The following is a 16,379-nucleotide window of genomic DNA, read 5'->3' as shown; positions in this document are numbered from 1 at the left end:
GTATATGCAGAAAAGCATGCTTGTTATACTCACTGTTGAACCTAAGGGGTAATCCTTCTCATTGCGTAAAAAGGCTTTTTGATCCTGTCTTCTCTGTTCCTCCCCTTCTTTCACAGTCCCCAATCCAGCTCCGGATAGAACAGAGTCTAGGGGACAAGCTGCACATGCTTAGTTTGGTGTGTATTGCTAGAGATTTTTTTTTTTGTTCTTTGGAGAATGCATGTGATCAGCACATGGCCAATCAGCACTGTCCAGACAGAGGGTCAGGGTCCGGTAGCCTGATAGTACAGTCAGAGCAGAAAGAAAACTCCTTCAAGCTTTAACCTGACACTGATAGACGTCACAAGACTGCTCGAACTGCTGATGAAAAATAGGATTTTTGTAACGGCTTGCCTGTAAAATCCTTTTCTTGGAGTACATCATGGGACACAGAGCCTTAAGTAATAACTTAATGGGTTATAGGCCACCTTCAGGTGATGGACACTCGTATACCCAATCCAGGAAGTTCACTCCCTATATAACCCCTCCTCCTTCCAGGAGCACTTCAGTTTTTGTAGCAAAGCAATTCACTTAAATCCCAAAATAGGAGAGGGACCTCTGTGTTCCATGATGTACTCCAAGAAAAGGATTTTACAGGTAAGCTGTTATAAAAATCCTATTTTCTTTATCGTACATCATGAGACACAGAGCCTTAAGTAATAACTTAATGGGGCGTCCCACAGCAATGCTACTTGAGGGGAGGGAGACACAACCCGGAGGGTACCCCCAGACTTGAGGACCTATACTGCTGCCTGCAGCACACTGCACCCGAAGGTGATCCCCTCATACCTCCTTACATCCACCTGATAAAATTTTGTGAATGTATGCACTGAACACCAAGTTGCGGCCTTACAGATCTGAGCCATGGAGGCCTGGTGACTCACTACCCAAGAAGCACTAACTGCCCTGGTAGAGTGCGCCTTAACTTGAAAAGGGGGAATCTTACCCCTTAAATCATAAGTTTGAATTTTAACTTTAAGTTTGAACCCACTTAGCGACAGTGGATTTCGACGCTGCCTGTCCTTTCTTAGGACCCTCTGGCAGAATAAATAAGAGGTCAGTGTTACGAATCTGAGCAGTCGGCTTTAAATAGATTTTTACTGCTCTCACCACAACAAGACAATGTAGTGACTTTTCTTCCCTTGAACATGGCTTTGGAAAAAACAATGGCAAGACAATATCTTGGTTCAGGTGAAAACCTGAAACCACTTTTGGCAAAAAGTCTGGACGAGGGCGTAACACCACTCTGTCCTCATGAAAAATCAAATACGGCTCTTTACAAGAAAGAGCAGCCAGTTCCGAAACCCTACTTGCTGAGGATATAGCAACCAAAAATACCAACTTCCTTGTCAGAAGGACTAAGGGAATATGTTGTATCGGTTCAAATGGCTGTTTTTTAACACAGACAAAACTAAGTTCAAGTCCCAAGGGTCCAAGGGAGGTTTGACTGGCGGATTAAGCCGCATCACCCCTTGCATAAAACCCGGACTAAAGAATGTGTAGCAAGCGGTCTTTGAAATAAGACTGATAAAGCTGAGACTTGCCTTTAATAGTACTCATGGCCAATTTAATTTCTACTCCTAATTGTAGAAAGGCAAGAATTCTGCCTATGATATATCTATGAGGGTGCCAACCCTTGGATTCACACCAGGAAACATAAGCCTTCCAGACCCTATAATATATAGCTCTGAAAGCTGGCTTCCTTGCATTAATCAGGTAACTAACCCGGAAAGCCTACATTTCTTCAGAACGTGGGTTTCAATAGCCAAGCCGTTAAATTTAGAGACCGTATGGTAGGATGGAATATCGGTCCCTGTGAGAGCAGATCTGGTCGTAGTGGGAGGGACCATGGACCCTCCACTGCCATCTTTACGATTTCTGCATACCATGACCTCTTGGCCATGCTGGTGCTACCAGAATTACCGGCTTTCTTTCCAGCTTGATCCTGCAAAGAGGTCGAGGCAGCAACTGAATAGGGGGAAATGCATAGATCAGTGAGAACTGATCCCACGGGGTCACCAACGCATCCATTCTGCATGCGAGTGGATCCCTTGTTCTGGCCACAATTTGACTAACTTCATGTTGAACCTGGATGCTAGAAGATCTACGTCCGGAGTCCACCATCTTTGGCAAACAACCCGAAATATGTCAGGGTGAAGAGACCATTCCCCTGGGAATAACTTCTGGCGACTCAAGTAGTCCGTCTGCCAATTCTCTACTCCCGGAATGAAGACTGCCAATAGGCATGGAACATTCCTTTCTGCCCAAGTTACAATATGGTTCACCTCTCTCTGCGCTGAGAAACTCTTGGTGCCCCCTTGGTGATTGATATAGGCCACAGCTGGAGCATTGTTGGATTGGACAGGACAATCCCGTAACCTGGAAGTCCAGGCCTTCAGAGCCAGACGCACTGCCCGAATCTCTAGGATATTGATAGGCAAGGTTCTTTCGGCTCTTGACCACTGTCCCTGGACTGTTGTCTTTTCTACTACTACTCCCCAGCCTGAAATGCTGGCATCTGTCGTTACCACTTTCCAGATAACTGGTCTGAAGGATTTTCCTTTTAGCAGATTCTGGGTTAGTAACCACCAAGTGAGGCTTTGGGACACTCTTGGGGAGAGCCGCATTGGCAAGTCTAAAGCGTGAATTGTTTTGTTCCAAGTAGACAGGATACTGTTTTGCAACAGTCTTGAATGGAACTGGGCATAGGGAACCGCTTCGAATGAAGCCACCATGGTTCCTAGCAACCTCATGCAAAGGCGAATGGAGGGATCGCCTTTTGACCTGACCATCCGCACCAGCTCTCTTATGAAGTTGATCTTAGCCTGAGGCAAGAACACCTTTTCAGGGTATGCATCCCTGATGTCGATAGTTCTCCTCCTAGAAGGATAGAAACTACTGACCTGATCGTCTCCATGCGAAAGAAGCGGATCTTCAGGAACTGATTTAGATTTTTTTAGATCTAGAATGGGACTGACATCTCAATTTGGTTTTGGTACCATAAAAAGATTTAAATAAAACCCCAAACCTTGCTCTTTTGTGGAGATCTGTATGATCACCCGTTGAGATATTGATCGGTCTAGTGCCTAAAACAGAGATTATCTTTTCTCTGGATCTTTGGGAACGCTTGACCTCAGGAAACGAGATGGTGGAAAGTCCTGAAATTCCAGCTTGTACCCCAGCGTTACCGTGGAGATGACCAAACTGTCCTGAATTTCCTCTTGCCAGACTTCTGAAAACTGCAGAAGTCTTCCCCCCACCCTGGTGAGGGGGGTTGCCTCTTCATGATGAGGCTTTAGGATTCTGCTTTGCAGGTTTCCGGCCCCAGGACTTCTTTTGAGTCTGGGCCCGAGCCTGAGGTTTTCCCCTAGAGTCTGTTGGTGGAGGCCGTTGTCACTGCCTAGAGGCGGAAGCCCCTGGTGCAGGGGAAAGAGCCCGTTTAAATGAAGGGCGTTTATACTTTCTTTTGATTGGCAAAAGAGTTCTTTTACCACTAGAAATTGTTGTTTATATATTTGTCCAAATCTTCCCCAAATAGCCGCTCCCCATGAAAAGGGAACCCAGTTAGAAGGTTTTTACATGGTCTTTCGGCTGACCAATTTTTTAACGACAGGATTCTACGCATATGTACTAGCATAAGCGTAAGGCGGGACGCCTGGTGAATTGAATCTTAATGGCATCTATGGCAAAGCATAATGCTTTTGGTAGTTTTGCCAATTCCTGGGCTTGTTGTGCAGGAACCTCCTTAAGGGCCTGTTTAAATTGGTTCTTAGGGATTGACAGAAGCCTATTGCAGCGACTGCAGGCTGAGTAACGGCACCTGCCAAGGAAAAAGTAGATTTTAACAGGAATTCCAACCTTTTATCTGTTGGATCCTTAAGCATTTGTGCATTGTCTACTGGACAAGTTAGGCTTTTATTCACGCTGGAAATCGCAGCGTCAACTGCTGGTACTTTCCATTTCTTGGTGAATTTCTCCTCCATGGGATAGAGAACTGAAGATTTCTTTGGAGGGAGAAAATGCTTATCTGGGTGTTCCCATTCAGAAAAAATAAGCTGTTCTAGTAATGCATGCACAGGAAACGCATGCAAAGACTGTGAGGGTTTTAAGGAACCCAAGAAAGAAACCGAGCTTTCAGGAGACTCCGTTAGGGGTAGCATGAAAGTAGAACGAACCATCTCCATAAGAGATTGTATCAGCAATTTCTCAGATTGAGAGGCTGAAAAGGTTCACCTACCGTTGTTTCCTCAGCAGAGGAATCATCGGTTTGTCTTTCCTCCTGATCGCCTGAGGGTAACACCTCATCCTGTGCCCACTGTTCCCCTTGCAAAGGGTCTGAAGTGGAGGAGGGGGATCTAGCATGCTTCCTATCCATTTGAATGGAGGATGTGATTAAAGCCGCTAATCTTCCTTCTAGACCTTGCAGGGTGGAGGAAAGGACATCTTCAGTCACGTATACAGGGGCTGAGATGTAAGAAGCAGTTACACCATGAACTTGTTACAATAGCTCACTGGCTTGCCATAATTGGTCATTCAGGCGAGGATGCGACTCGAGATCCTAGCGCCTGGGGGTGAAACCTATGGCCAAAAACCTACGTTTTTGGCCTATGGCAGGCATAGTCCTAAGCACAAAAACAGAGGCACTATACAATTGCACTTAATCGCTGAACATAGTCATGACAGTAAAGCCACTATTAAGTTCAGCCTAGTGCTAGGAAAAAAAGTGTCCTTCCTGTATCAAAAAATGCCAGTTGCAACCCTCACGTGCCCCACAGCTCCTGTGTCCCTGTGTGCAGACTGCTGGTTTCCTCCTCGTCAGCCGAGGAAAGACTGTCTCAGCTGTGTTTTTATTATCATTTCCTGCCATGCGTCCTCGTGGACGTTACATGGCGATGCGCTTAGGCCCCACCCCCTCTGAAGACCCGCTCCCCTGTATTTTTTTATTTCAAATATTCCCGACAGACCCAACACGAGGGGGGGGGGGGAGGCAGAGCCCTGGTACAACAGTAACAGCAACAATAGCAGTAACAGTAACCACGGGACCTCCGCACCCCCCCGCGGCGGGGGGTAGTAATGTAAGGAGGGTACGCCGCTGATGTTCTCCTAACCCTCTGGTCCCTTCAGGGGGGAAAAAAGAAAGCATTTTGGGAGTTTTTTTTACCTGAGAAAATCCTCCTGTACAAACTGCTGTGGCCACACAGAGACTGACTGAGCTTTACAGTGAAGACAACAGATTAAAGTATGTGCATAGACTCCCTCTAGTGGAGAATTAAGGCTTGACAACATTTTTTCCCTTAAAGAAGAAAGCATAGGTGGACTTTTTAGTTCCTGTTTCTTCCCTTACCTTATCCCCACAGCAGGATTTGCTGAATTAATAGACAATCCAACCTTCACCCATCACGGCGGGCTGCGTTTAGCAAACTTCAAGGTCCGGGTCCCTTAATAATGGGGTTCCACTCCCTTGGACCCATAAAAGCACCCCACCAGGAAAGCTTTAGGTAATGTAGCATGACCTAAGCCCTGAGTCCCAGGGTCCAGCCCCACAAAGAGAGGCGTTACAGTCAAAACCTCGTGCTTTGGATATGAGGCCCAGGTACCATCCACTTTGGCTTCAGTGGCACTTTGAATGGATCTGGCCTATGGAGGCTATTTAAATCCAGCATGCATCCCTCCTGGAGCTCCTCAGAGCACATCTTCACTCGTGACCAACACCTTAGACACTGGAGAAAAAACTGATGTGCTCCTGGAAGGAGAAAGGGTTATATAAGGAGTCAACATCCTGGATTGGGTATACCAGTGTCCATCACCTGAAGGTGGCCTATTAGGTTATTACTTAAGGCTCTGTGTCCCATGATGTACGATAAAGAAAAAGGTATTTAGCAGTTTTTATTTACTGAAACTATTGCATTTCCATATTCTGTGTATTGTGGGAAACCAGGTATTGTGAATGCAGGCTCCTGGGTTTAGTAACACTTTGAGCTTAAGAAGGAGCCAGGCAAAAAAAATTGGCAGCCAAACAGTGACTGCAGATAATCAGCTGCAGTTAACTGTTGAAGTATTCTCACAGCCATGGGCACCAGCTGCCAGATTTCAATAGCCGTCAGGGGCTGTTTAACGTAGATGGAACATTCTGTTAGATTCTTCTGTTCAGCCAATAAGCTAATCGGAAGAAATCTATGCGTGTATGGCCAGCTTTATTCTGTAGGAATTACCCAATCTAGAGAAACCACTGTGTGAAATATCTCAGTGTGTGAGAGCCCTGAGTTTCTGTAAGCCTCATTTATCTGTTTTGAGCTCTGCAGCTTTAAAGTCCTAGTAATATTTGTATGGGAAGTATTTGGGCTCCCTGCCCCAACTCAGCCCCTTAATATGTGAGAAAATTGGAGGGGTCAGGTAGTGCAAATCTGATAGCTTGGGTCACAGTGTATGTATGTATCTGTAAGACTGTGTGCATTTATCAGTGTGTGTAAACACATACAGTATATGCATTTGGAAGAGTGTACAGTATATGTATGTATGTTGTGCAGATTCTCTCATTCAGATCCATTTTCTGGTGCTTGACACTTATCTCCACCACTTTCTTCCATGCTTCCATTAACTTAACCCTGCATTATGCCTGATGTATCTACTCATAAACCTTAAATGTGTCCAATTTGTTATTTTTATACTACATTTGTACTAGTTAAAAACATCTGTGTTTACTTGAAGACTAGATTTTCCATTATTTTAATAGACCCAAAAAAAAGTATATCATAGTCCCCGATGCAAGGCATGTGCTCTGCTTACCAATGAAGAGGTACAGGTGATGATTACAGATAGACATGGCTAATATCTGAATTACTGTAACCTGAATAGCTTTCCTGGTGGTCACCTGAGGCCCCTACATGCACATCATTGATATATAGATGTGTAATGCTCATTGTTTCCACCTTCAGTAACAAAATACGCACCTGGATGTTTATATTCTTCACTTTTATGATGATAGCAGCAGTGCAGACATGCTTGTCTGCGTACTACTAGGTAGTATCTTTCCAGTACCTCTTTTCAGCTTACTTCTTGTGAATAGGCGTTCTTGAGAGAGAACAATTTGTTCAGTATCCTTCACAGTGGGATGAGGAAAGCAGTGTTCAATATTGTTTTATAGCTAATTTATGGGATTACCGAGTTTTTCATACCGGGATTGCTTTTAATGCAAGGTTGTACTTCCCTTAATAACCAGTAAGGTAGATGTAATTATTTTGCTCTTGTTGTAAAATGAAAACAAACATCTGATTGGTATGATTATACATCATATTGAATCATCTCTGTAGATTTTATCTTTTAAATGTCTTTTTTTTTTTTTATAGCTGATGCTATTAACAATGCTGCAGGATATGGTTTCAATGGGCTGGATGAGAAAGGCAATCCCAAGTGGGATTTAATATATAATCTCAACATATGGAACATTGAGGTGAGCTTAAAAGAGAAGTATGGGAATCAAGCTTGTTTTAGATTTTTACTTACCTAGGTGGATGCAGCATCGGTCCGTAGCTGTAGCTTTCCCCCGGCGCCTCTGCACTGAGAATCAAGCGATCAAATACCTCTCGGTTCTCACAGCTCCCTGAGCAGAGAGCTGCTTACTGTCATTCACAGCTCTCTGCTCTGCTCACTGGAACACTGGGCTGTGGAGGGGGCGGAGCAGCCACCTCAGGTGTCAGTCCAGGCACCTGGTGGATCGCGATTTCCATTGTTGTGATGACGCGGCGCCTGGACAAATTTATGTGCCGTCAGCAAAGAGCGGACTTCAGCCCGCTCTCTGCTGAAAACTGATCACAGGAGTGCAAAATGAACTGCACTCCTGTGATGCACAGGAGAGGTACAGCCAAACGAGCTTTGGCTGGACTTCTCCTTTTAATGGACAAGTCAAATATTGATGACAATTAATATAACACGTCCCCCCCCCCCCCCCCTCCCCCAACAATGCTGCCCTAGGCACTGAAGCAGCCCAGTTTTGGTAAAAAAATTATTTATAATTTGTATACAAGGGCAGTCCCCTGCCATACCATGCTACCGTAGGCACTGGCGCTAAGTTTCATGATGGTAAATACAGCCCTATCTGGATCTGGATTCATTTTACAGAAATAATTCCATTTATAGATATTTTATATATAGTTATGTCAGTAATGTCACGCTCTCCACCTCGCCCAATCAGTGAACGCTTTCCATTCATTCAGGAATATCAAAGCATTCTCTGAATGGCGGCCATGCTGAACAGCCAACCTCCTATGTTCAGACTGCAGCGGGCCAGCTGCTCGGTGTGGGACCTGGAAGCAAGTGGAGATCACTGGAGTAGTGGTGATAACTACAGTGTTTTCCAGCTTCCAGGGGCATCATCTAGGTATGGTAAATGCAGTTCCACTTTAAGCATGGAGTTTGAGTATACCAGGTTATGCTGCAAGCACAAGCTTGCAAACAGAAAAAAAAATCTCCTGCACCAGCAATGGTGGACCACAGAGCTTCAGCTACTCCAATGTTGGTAGAACTTTGCTGCCCCTAAGGGCTGTGGAAATCCAGAAGTCACACTAGAAATCAAAAACAGAGGGCATATCAGCCTTGTGCATTACCTTTTATGATAGCTTTATTATGATGATAAAACAGATGTATACTCACAAATGGCATCAACTATCAAGCACATCAGTATCCACAGTGTCCTGAAAGACCTGGTCAACTGAGCGACTCCCAAACACAAGAAGACCCTTAAAATGTCTGACAGGTGTTGAGGGGGCGTCCCCTCTTTCTCAAGAGCACAAGGTTGCTTTAGTTTTATTCTGTGGCCTCTGTGCTGCATCTGCACAGCTGTCCAATTACTTCTACAAAATAGGAAACCCTGAACTGTAGTTTTTTGAACACCTAATTCTTCTGAGAGAGTCAGAATTGGCTGCCGCCATGCTGTCTAGCTATGGGGTGGTAATACAGGTACTGGTTGGGGGATCAGTGATGTGGAAGTGTTGGTCACTGCACTGTTGTAACTTGCATGGACTTCTGCACATAGTGGTGACAGACACTTCCCTGCTGCTGTGCATTAGTTGTATTTGTAATCACATTCAGTTTCCACCATTGACAAAGTCTTACAATTCACAGATAATTAATATATTTAATTGGGCATCAAACGTAAATAAAATCATGAATCTGGTTTACATGCACTTTAAGCAACCCCCCTCCTCCAGTGTGACAGCTCTTGGGCCTTGAGGATATGTCTCTTGGACACAAAGTTCTGCAGTGTGGGATGAAAGTTCATCTTGAAGTGATGGTTAACAATACAGGTTTACTTTAACACCCCCCCCCCTTTTTTTTTTTCTAGCATTCATCTGTATCATTTAAAGTGTTCAAGGTATTACATGGTGATTTATAGTGATTTCTTTTAGAACAGCAATACTGACTTTAAAAGTGTGCCCATTTTTCCAGCGCTTCAAAACACTTCCTTTTCTAGTACTTTAAATGTTTAGCATGGTTATTGCAGCAAGAACACTAAGTTGTATGGCCTAGATGTCAAAGATAACAGATATGTTGGAAATTAAATAAATTATGTAAATGTGTATTCTACCTTAGGGCGTTGTTGAATGGTGAAAACCGTGCTTCATATATTTTTAAATTAAATTGATATTCTGATTCTTTTCTGATTTCCTTTTTTTTGCAGATGGCTTCAAGTTTTAAAATGTACGTAGACAACTGGAATATCCAGACAGCAGCTTGGTTAAAAAGGTAATGCAAACATAAGTAAAATAGACAGTAAACTGTATAGACTAAAAGCCTAATAGAAGTCAGGGTCTCCAGCTGTATTGCTCATGTGCTTGATCAGCTGATCATTATTGTGAAAGTTCACCCCCAGAATTATATGAAAACTTAACCAAAATATCACATGTACCTTCATACATACAAAGCACCATGTGGGACTTCTGTCCATGGTCTGGTTGTTCTGCAATCAGCATTGGAAGCTGGCAGACTTTTACCAGTGACACGTTGCATTAAGGCCCCCCATGCTTTCTATATCTTGTGATTTTAAAAGCTTGACGGTGTAGAACTTCTATGTGCCCTGATGCTGTAAAAGCAGTGGATAGCTTGAGGTAGGGGCTGAGAAATGCCATAAGTTGCATGTTGTTGCTGATAAATAGCCAGCAGTTTCCAAAGCCAATTGTTGGGCAACAAGTGTGCAGATAGAAGTCAAACACGGTGCTAGGCATTTATCAAGGTATATGCGTTATATGGCTGTTTAATGCTCTGGGGTGAACCTCCACGTCAAGATTCGGGTACCGGGTATCTTATAAGGTATATAAAGAATTTTTAATACAGTATTCTCAAACAGAAATTAGTTACAACAGTTACATCTTTCCTCTGATCTGTTAGCAGCTTCCAGTTAAATACAAAAGAGCTTTACTGATGACTCAGTGTTTGAATCATTGATGCAGTTATGAAACCTGTTGTTTTCTATTCTAACTGCAATGTACTTCATTATTCTTAAAGTGGAACTCAACCCTCCTATCCTTTTCCGCCAAAATAGCTGCCCATGTGATCGGTTATGACACCCGCCATTTGATGGTTTAACAGTTTGGTTGAGGACACAAGCAAATGTGACAGTTAGCAATCCTGTCATTTAAGGAATGTAACTGTTTTTATTTAAACAGTTCAGTTCAGTTTTATGATTTACTGTTCAGGGGCTTTGGGCCTCAACACAATGGCAGCCTCCGGCAAGAAGAAATGGGAGTGATGCTGGAGGCAGTTTACAGCACACACCAATTGTGGTAGCATAATTATTAAAGTGAAACTTTAGTCAGAAAATTAAGCCCTACTAGATCACTTTAGGCTGGCCCCTTTTGTAGGTATAGCTATGTAAAACACAAAAAAAAGTCCATATACTGTTTAACCGCTTCCGGACCAGCCGCCGCAGTTATACTGCAGCAGGTTGGCTCCCCTGCAGGAAACCACGTAGCTGGGGTCCAGATAGCAGGCGCATAGCAGGCACGCGCCACTGCACAGCTGGGGTGCCAATGCTCGTGGCTGACGGCCATGAGCGATCGTGAGCAGGAGACACAGAACAGGGACGAGTGAGTATAAACACACACTTTCCTGTTCTGTTCTGACAGGAGTGGCAGATAGTGTGTTCCTATTAGCTACGAACCAGGATCTGTCACTTCCTGTAGTTAGTCCCTCCCCCTTCAGTTAGAATCACCTTGCAGGGAACACAGTTAACCACTTCACCACCCCCTAGTGTTAACCCCTTCACTGCCAGTGACATTTTTACAGTAATCCATGCATTTTTAATTATACTGATCGCTGCATTAATGCCAATGGTTCCAAAAAGTGTCAAAATTGTCCGATGTGTCCGCTATAATGTCGCAGTCACAATAAAAATCGCAGATCGCCGCCATTACTAGTAAAAAAACAAAACAAAATAAAAATGCTATAAATCTATACCCTATTTTTTAGACGCTATAACTTTTGCGCAAACCAATCAATATACGCATATTGTGATTTTTTTTTTTTTTAAACCAAAAATATGTAGAAGAATACATATCGGCCTAAACTGAGAAAAAAAATAGCCTTTTTCAAAAAAAAAATGGGGATATTTATTATAGCAAAAAGTACAAAATACTGTGTTTTTTTTCAAAATTGTCCCTCTTTTTTTGTTTATAGCGCAAAAAAATAACTCAATCCCACTTTAATGTGGGATGTATGTTCCTTGCTATTTTTTTAAGTTGTTGAGTAAAGTTCCACGTTAACGGTTTAAAAAAACAGTTACAGTACATTCCTGGAATGCCGAGATTGCTAACTGTCACATTTGCTTGTGTCCTCCACCAAACTGTCAAACCATCAAATGGCTGGTGACCTAACTGATCACATGGCCAGCACCATGGCGGTTGCAGATCAAACATGAGCAATTTCCCTGGCTGTAAAGGATAGGAGGGCCTAATTCTGCTTTAAGGCTGTCAGCAGATCGCCTCTACAAATTTGGCAGTGCCTAAAAATAGAGAGCAACTGAGCATGCGCAGAGCAGGATGATACAGTATATTACTGGATTTTAACCACTTAAAGTGGTTAAGCCACTATAATCTATTCATCCCCTCTGTTATACAGTATCTCACAAAAGTGAGTACACCCCTCACATTTTTGTAAATATTTTATTCTATCTTTTCATGTGACAACACTGAAGAAATGACACTTTGTTACAATGTAAAGTAGTGAGTGTACAGTTTGTATAACAGTGTACATTTGCTGCCCCCTCAAAATTACTCAACACACAGCCATTAATGTCTAAACCGCTGGCAACAAAAGTGAGTACACCCCTAAGTGAAAATGTCCAAATTGGACCCAATTAACCAATTTACCTCCCCGGTGTCATGTGGCTCATTGGTGTTACAAGGTCTCAGGTGTGAATGGGGAGCAGGTGTGTTAAATTTGGTGTTATTGCTCTCACTTTCTCATACTGGTCACTGGAAGTTAAACATGGCACCTCATGGCAAAGAACTCTCTGAGGATCTGAAAAAAAGAATTGTTGCTCTACATAAATATGGCCTAGGCTATAAGAAGATTGCCAAGACCATGAAACTGAGCTGCAGCATGGTGGCCAAGACCATACAGCGGTTTAACAGGACAGGTTCCACTCAGAACAGGCCTCGCCATGGTCGACCAAAGAAGTTGAGTGCATGTGCTCAGCATCATATCCAGAGGTTGTCTTTAGGAAATAGACGTATGAGTGCTGCCAGCAGTGCTGCAGAGGTTAAAAGGGTGGAGGTCAGCCTGTCAGTGCTCAGACCATAAGCCGCACACTGCATCAAATTGGTCTGCATGGCTGTCAATCCAGAAGGAAGCCACTTCTAAAGATGATAACAAGAGAGCCTGCAAACAGTTTGCTGAAGACAAGCAGACTAAAGACATGGATTACTGGAACCATGTCCTGTGGTCTGATGAGACCAAGATATGTCAGATTATATCAAGTGTGTGTGGCAGCAACCAGATGAGGAGTAGTGTGTCTTGCTTACAGTCAAGCATGATGGTGGGAGTGTCATGGTCTGGGGCTGCATGAGTACTGCCGGAACTTGGGAGCTACAGTTCATTGAGGGAACTATGAATGCCAACATGTACTGTGACATACTGAAGCAGAGCATGATCCCCTCCCTTCAGACACTGGGCCGCAGGGCAGTATTCCAACATGATAACGACCCCAAAACACACCTCCAAGACCTCCACTGCCTTGCTAAAGAAGCTGAGGGTAAAGGAGATGGACTGGCCAAGCATGTCTCCAAACCTAAACCCTATTGAGCATCTATGGGGCATCCTCAAACGTAAGGTGGAGGAGCACAAGATCTCTAACATCCACCAGCTCTGTGATGTCATCATGGACGAGTGGAAGAGGACTCCAGTATCAACCTGTGAAGCTCTGGTGAACTCCATGCCCAAGAAGGTTAAGGCAGTGCTGGAAAATAATGTTGGCCACACAAAATATTGACACTTTTGGCCCAATTTGGACATTTTCACTTAGGGGTGTACTCACTTTTGTTGTCAGTGGTTTAGACATTAATGGCTGTGTGTTGAGTTATTTTGAGGGGACAGCAAATTTACACTGTTATACAAGCTGTACACTCACTACTTTACATTGTAGCAAAGTGTCAATTCTTCAGTGTTGTCACATGAAAAGATATAATAAAATATTTACAAAAATGTGAGGGGTGTACTCACTTTTGAGAGATACTGTATAACATAATGTGTCCCAGTGTCTGATCTATATAAAAAAAATGCCAATTTGTACCTATCTCAGAGTGTCTCCTGACGCCAGTGTTAATTTTGTAGACTAAAACATTTTCGTCTACTAAATTAATACTATTTTAGTCTACTAAAATATGACTAAAACTAAGACAATTGAGACGACTAAAATACGATTAAAACTAAAATAGCATTTTAGTCAAAAGAGTATGACTAAAACTAAATTGAAATTTGACGTCAAAATTAACACTGGTCTGTAGTGCATGTTCAAACCTTAATGCCATAAATAGTAACATATTAGATTTTTCACTCCAGGAGTATATGAGATTGGAAATTGTAGAGAAATGCCCAAAGTATGCAGTACAGATTAACTACACCCATTCAATTTTAAATGACTAAAATGAGTTTTAGTCGACTAAAATGTACTGGAGATTTTAGTCGACTAAAATGTACTGGAGATTTTAGTCGACTAAAATGTACTGGAGATTTTAGTCGACTAAAATGTACTGGAGATTTTAGTCGACTAAAATGTAGGGAGATTTTAGTCGACTAAAATGTAGGGAGATTTTAGTTGACTAAATACGACTAAAACAATTGCAGAAGACTAAAATAGGACTGGTTCACACCTATGCAGGTTGCAGTTTGCATATTCCAGGTGCATTTTCGTTTTTCAATATGCATTTTTAAACCATTAAAGTCTATGGAACCAAAAACCAGAAAAAGTCTCTGGCCCTTTCCATAAAATGCACAGATGTGATCTACATCCATAGGAAACCATGTTAAATGGACTGTAGAGTGTTTCTGCAAAACTTAAAACGCACTAAAAAGTGCATAGGTGTGAACCAGGCTAAAACTAAATTGAAGTTTGCTGCCACAATTAACACTGCCCGGCACGCACATGACTCCTCGGCTCTCTCCTCTCCCTGGCTCACAGCTATAGCGGGAGGGGCCGAGAACTCCTGCTGACCTCAGCTGGGGAGGAGAGAGGAGAGAGCCGAGCAGTCACGTGAGCACCAGGAGATGGTCTGATATAAGGTACAAATTGGCATCTTTTTTTATATAGATCAGACACTGGGAAACATATTGTTATATAACAGAGGGGATGGGGTGAATAGATTATATTTTTTATAGCAGTAGGAGGGGGGGGCGGGCAGTGTCTCAAGCTGACAGGCAGGGAGGGAGGGGGGAGAGGACAGAGCAGGGCTGCGGATGACGGAGGCACATAAACTGACCACGGTGTCAGGGCTCAGCAGCCATGATGAACTGTGGTCAGTTTACAGGGGGGAGGGCAGAACCAGGCAGGATCAGACAGGTATTTTAGGCTATACAGGGGGGCAAATTACACAGCACAAGCACTGTATAACATGCTTTAAGGGAACAGGATTTTTTATTTTTTTTGGGTAACAAACGCTTTAACACCAAGTCACATACCTGTACGTCATGTTGGCTTTAAGTGGTTGTACCTGGATCAATGCCTGCAGCTACAGGCATCATCCCGGTATTTTGTTTTAAAGCCGGCAGATGGCTTTCTTGTAAAAGCTATCTGAGCCGCTGGATTGCTTTTACAAGTGGTGGGAGGCGTCTTGGTGACGAGCCTGAAATGAAAGCTGGCAATTCCGCCGGAAGGTCCCTGATGACCTCTGTGGTACAGGAAATAGGAAGCAAAGTCACTTCCAGTATCCTGGGTGTAAACCGCACCATTTTTAAATGGGCAAAGGATCTGAACACACTGATCTTGGTGTGATCAGATACTTTTGGGAAGAGGAAAGGTCTGGGGTTGAATGGACCCCAGATCTCCCCATAAAGAGTAATGCCGCGTACACACGGTCGGACTTTTCAGCTACAAAAGTCCGACAGCCTGTCCGACAGACTTTCGATGGACTTTCGACGGACTTGCGGCGGACTTTCTAACGAACAGACTTGCCTACACACGATCACACAAAAGTCCGTCGAATTCTTACGTGATGACGTACACCGGACTAAAATAAGGAAGTTGATAGCCAGTAGCCAATAGCTGCCCTAGCGTGGGTTTTTGTCCGTCAGACTAGCATACAGACGAGCGGATTTTTCGACCGGACTCGAGTCCGTCGGAAAGATTTGAAGCATGTTTCAAATCTAAAGTCCGTCGGATTTGAGGCTGAAAAAGTCAGTTGAAAGTCCGGAGAAGCCCACACACGATCGGATTACCAGCCAGCTTTAGTCCGTCAGCGTCCGTTGGACTTTTGTAGACGAAAAGTCCGACCGTGTGTACGCGGCATAACTGTCACATGCCTATTGCTGCGTCCTCTGTCCTAGCCTCAAATCACACACAGGGTGGTACAGGTTTTGCTTAAGAATATCCCTGTATTTAGCACCATCCATCCATCTTTCCCTCAACTCCGACCAGTTTCCCAGTCCCGACTGCTGAAAAACATCGCCACAGCATGATGCTGCCACCACCATGTTTCACTGTGGGGAATGGTGTTCTTTGGGTGATGTGATGTGTTGGGTTTGCGCCACACATAGCATTTTCTTTGATGGCAAAAAAGTTCAATTTTAGTCTCATCAGACCAGAGCACCTTCCTCCATACATTTTGGGAGTCTCCCACGTGCCTTTTCGCAAA

At 43.6% G+C, this 16,379-nt stretch overlaps 1 protein-coding gene across 1 annotated transcript in view; it reads left to right on the top strand.

Annotated features, from left to right (window-relative positions):
- MBOAT1 (membrane bound glycerophospholipid O-acyltransferase 1) overlaps positions 1–16,379 on the top strand; it is a 99,194-nt gene that overhangs the window by 71,382 nt on the left and 11,433 nt on the right. The window contains exons 9-10 of the mRNA XM_073631138.1: positions 7,386–7,489; positions 9,716–9,780. Coding sequence (XP_073487239.1) covers positions 7,386–7,489; positions 9,716–9,780 — 169 coding nt within the window. The remainder of the gene's footprint in view (positions 1–7,385; positions 7,490–9,715; positions 9,781–16,379) is intronic.

Source organism: Aquarana catesbeiana, linkage group LG05, assembly GCF_042186555.1.
Source record: "Aquarana catesbeiana isolate 2022-GZ linkage group LG05, ASM4218655v1, whole genome shotgun sequence".
NCBI classification, from domain to species: Eukaryota; Metazoa; Chordata; class Amphibia; order Anura; family Ranidae; genus Aquarana; species Aquarana catesbeiana.
Note: the sequence above shows the minus strand (reverse complement) of the source record. Positions and strands in the feature narration are given on the sequence as shown.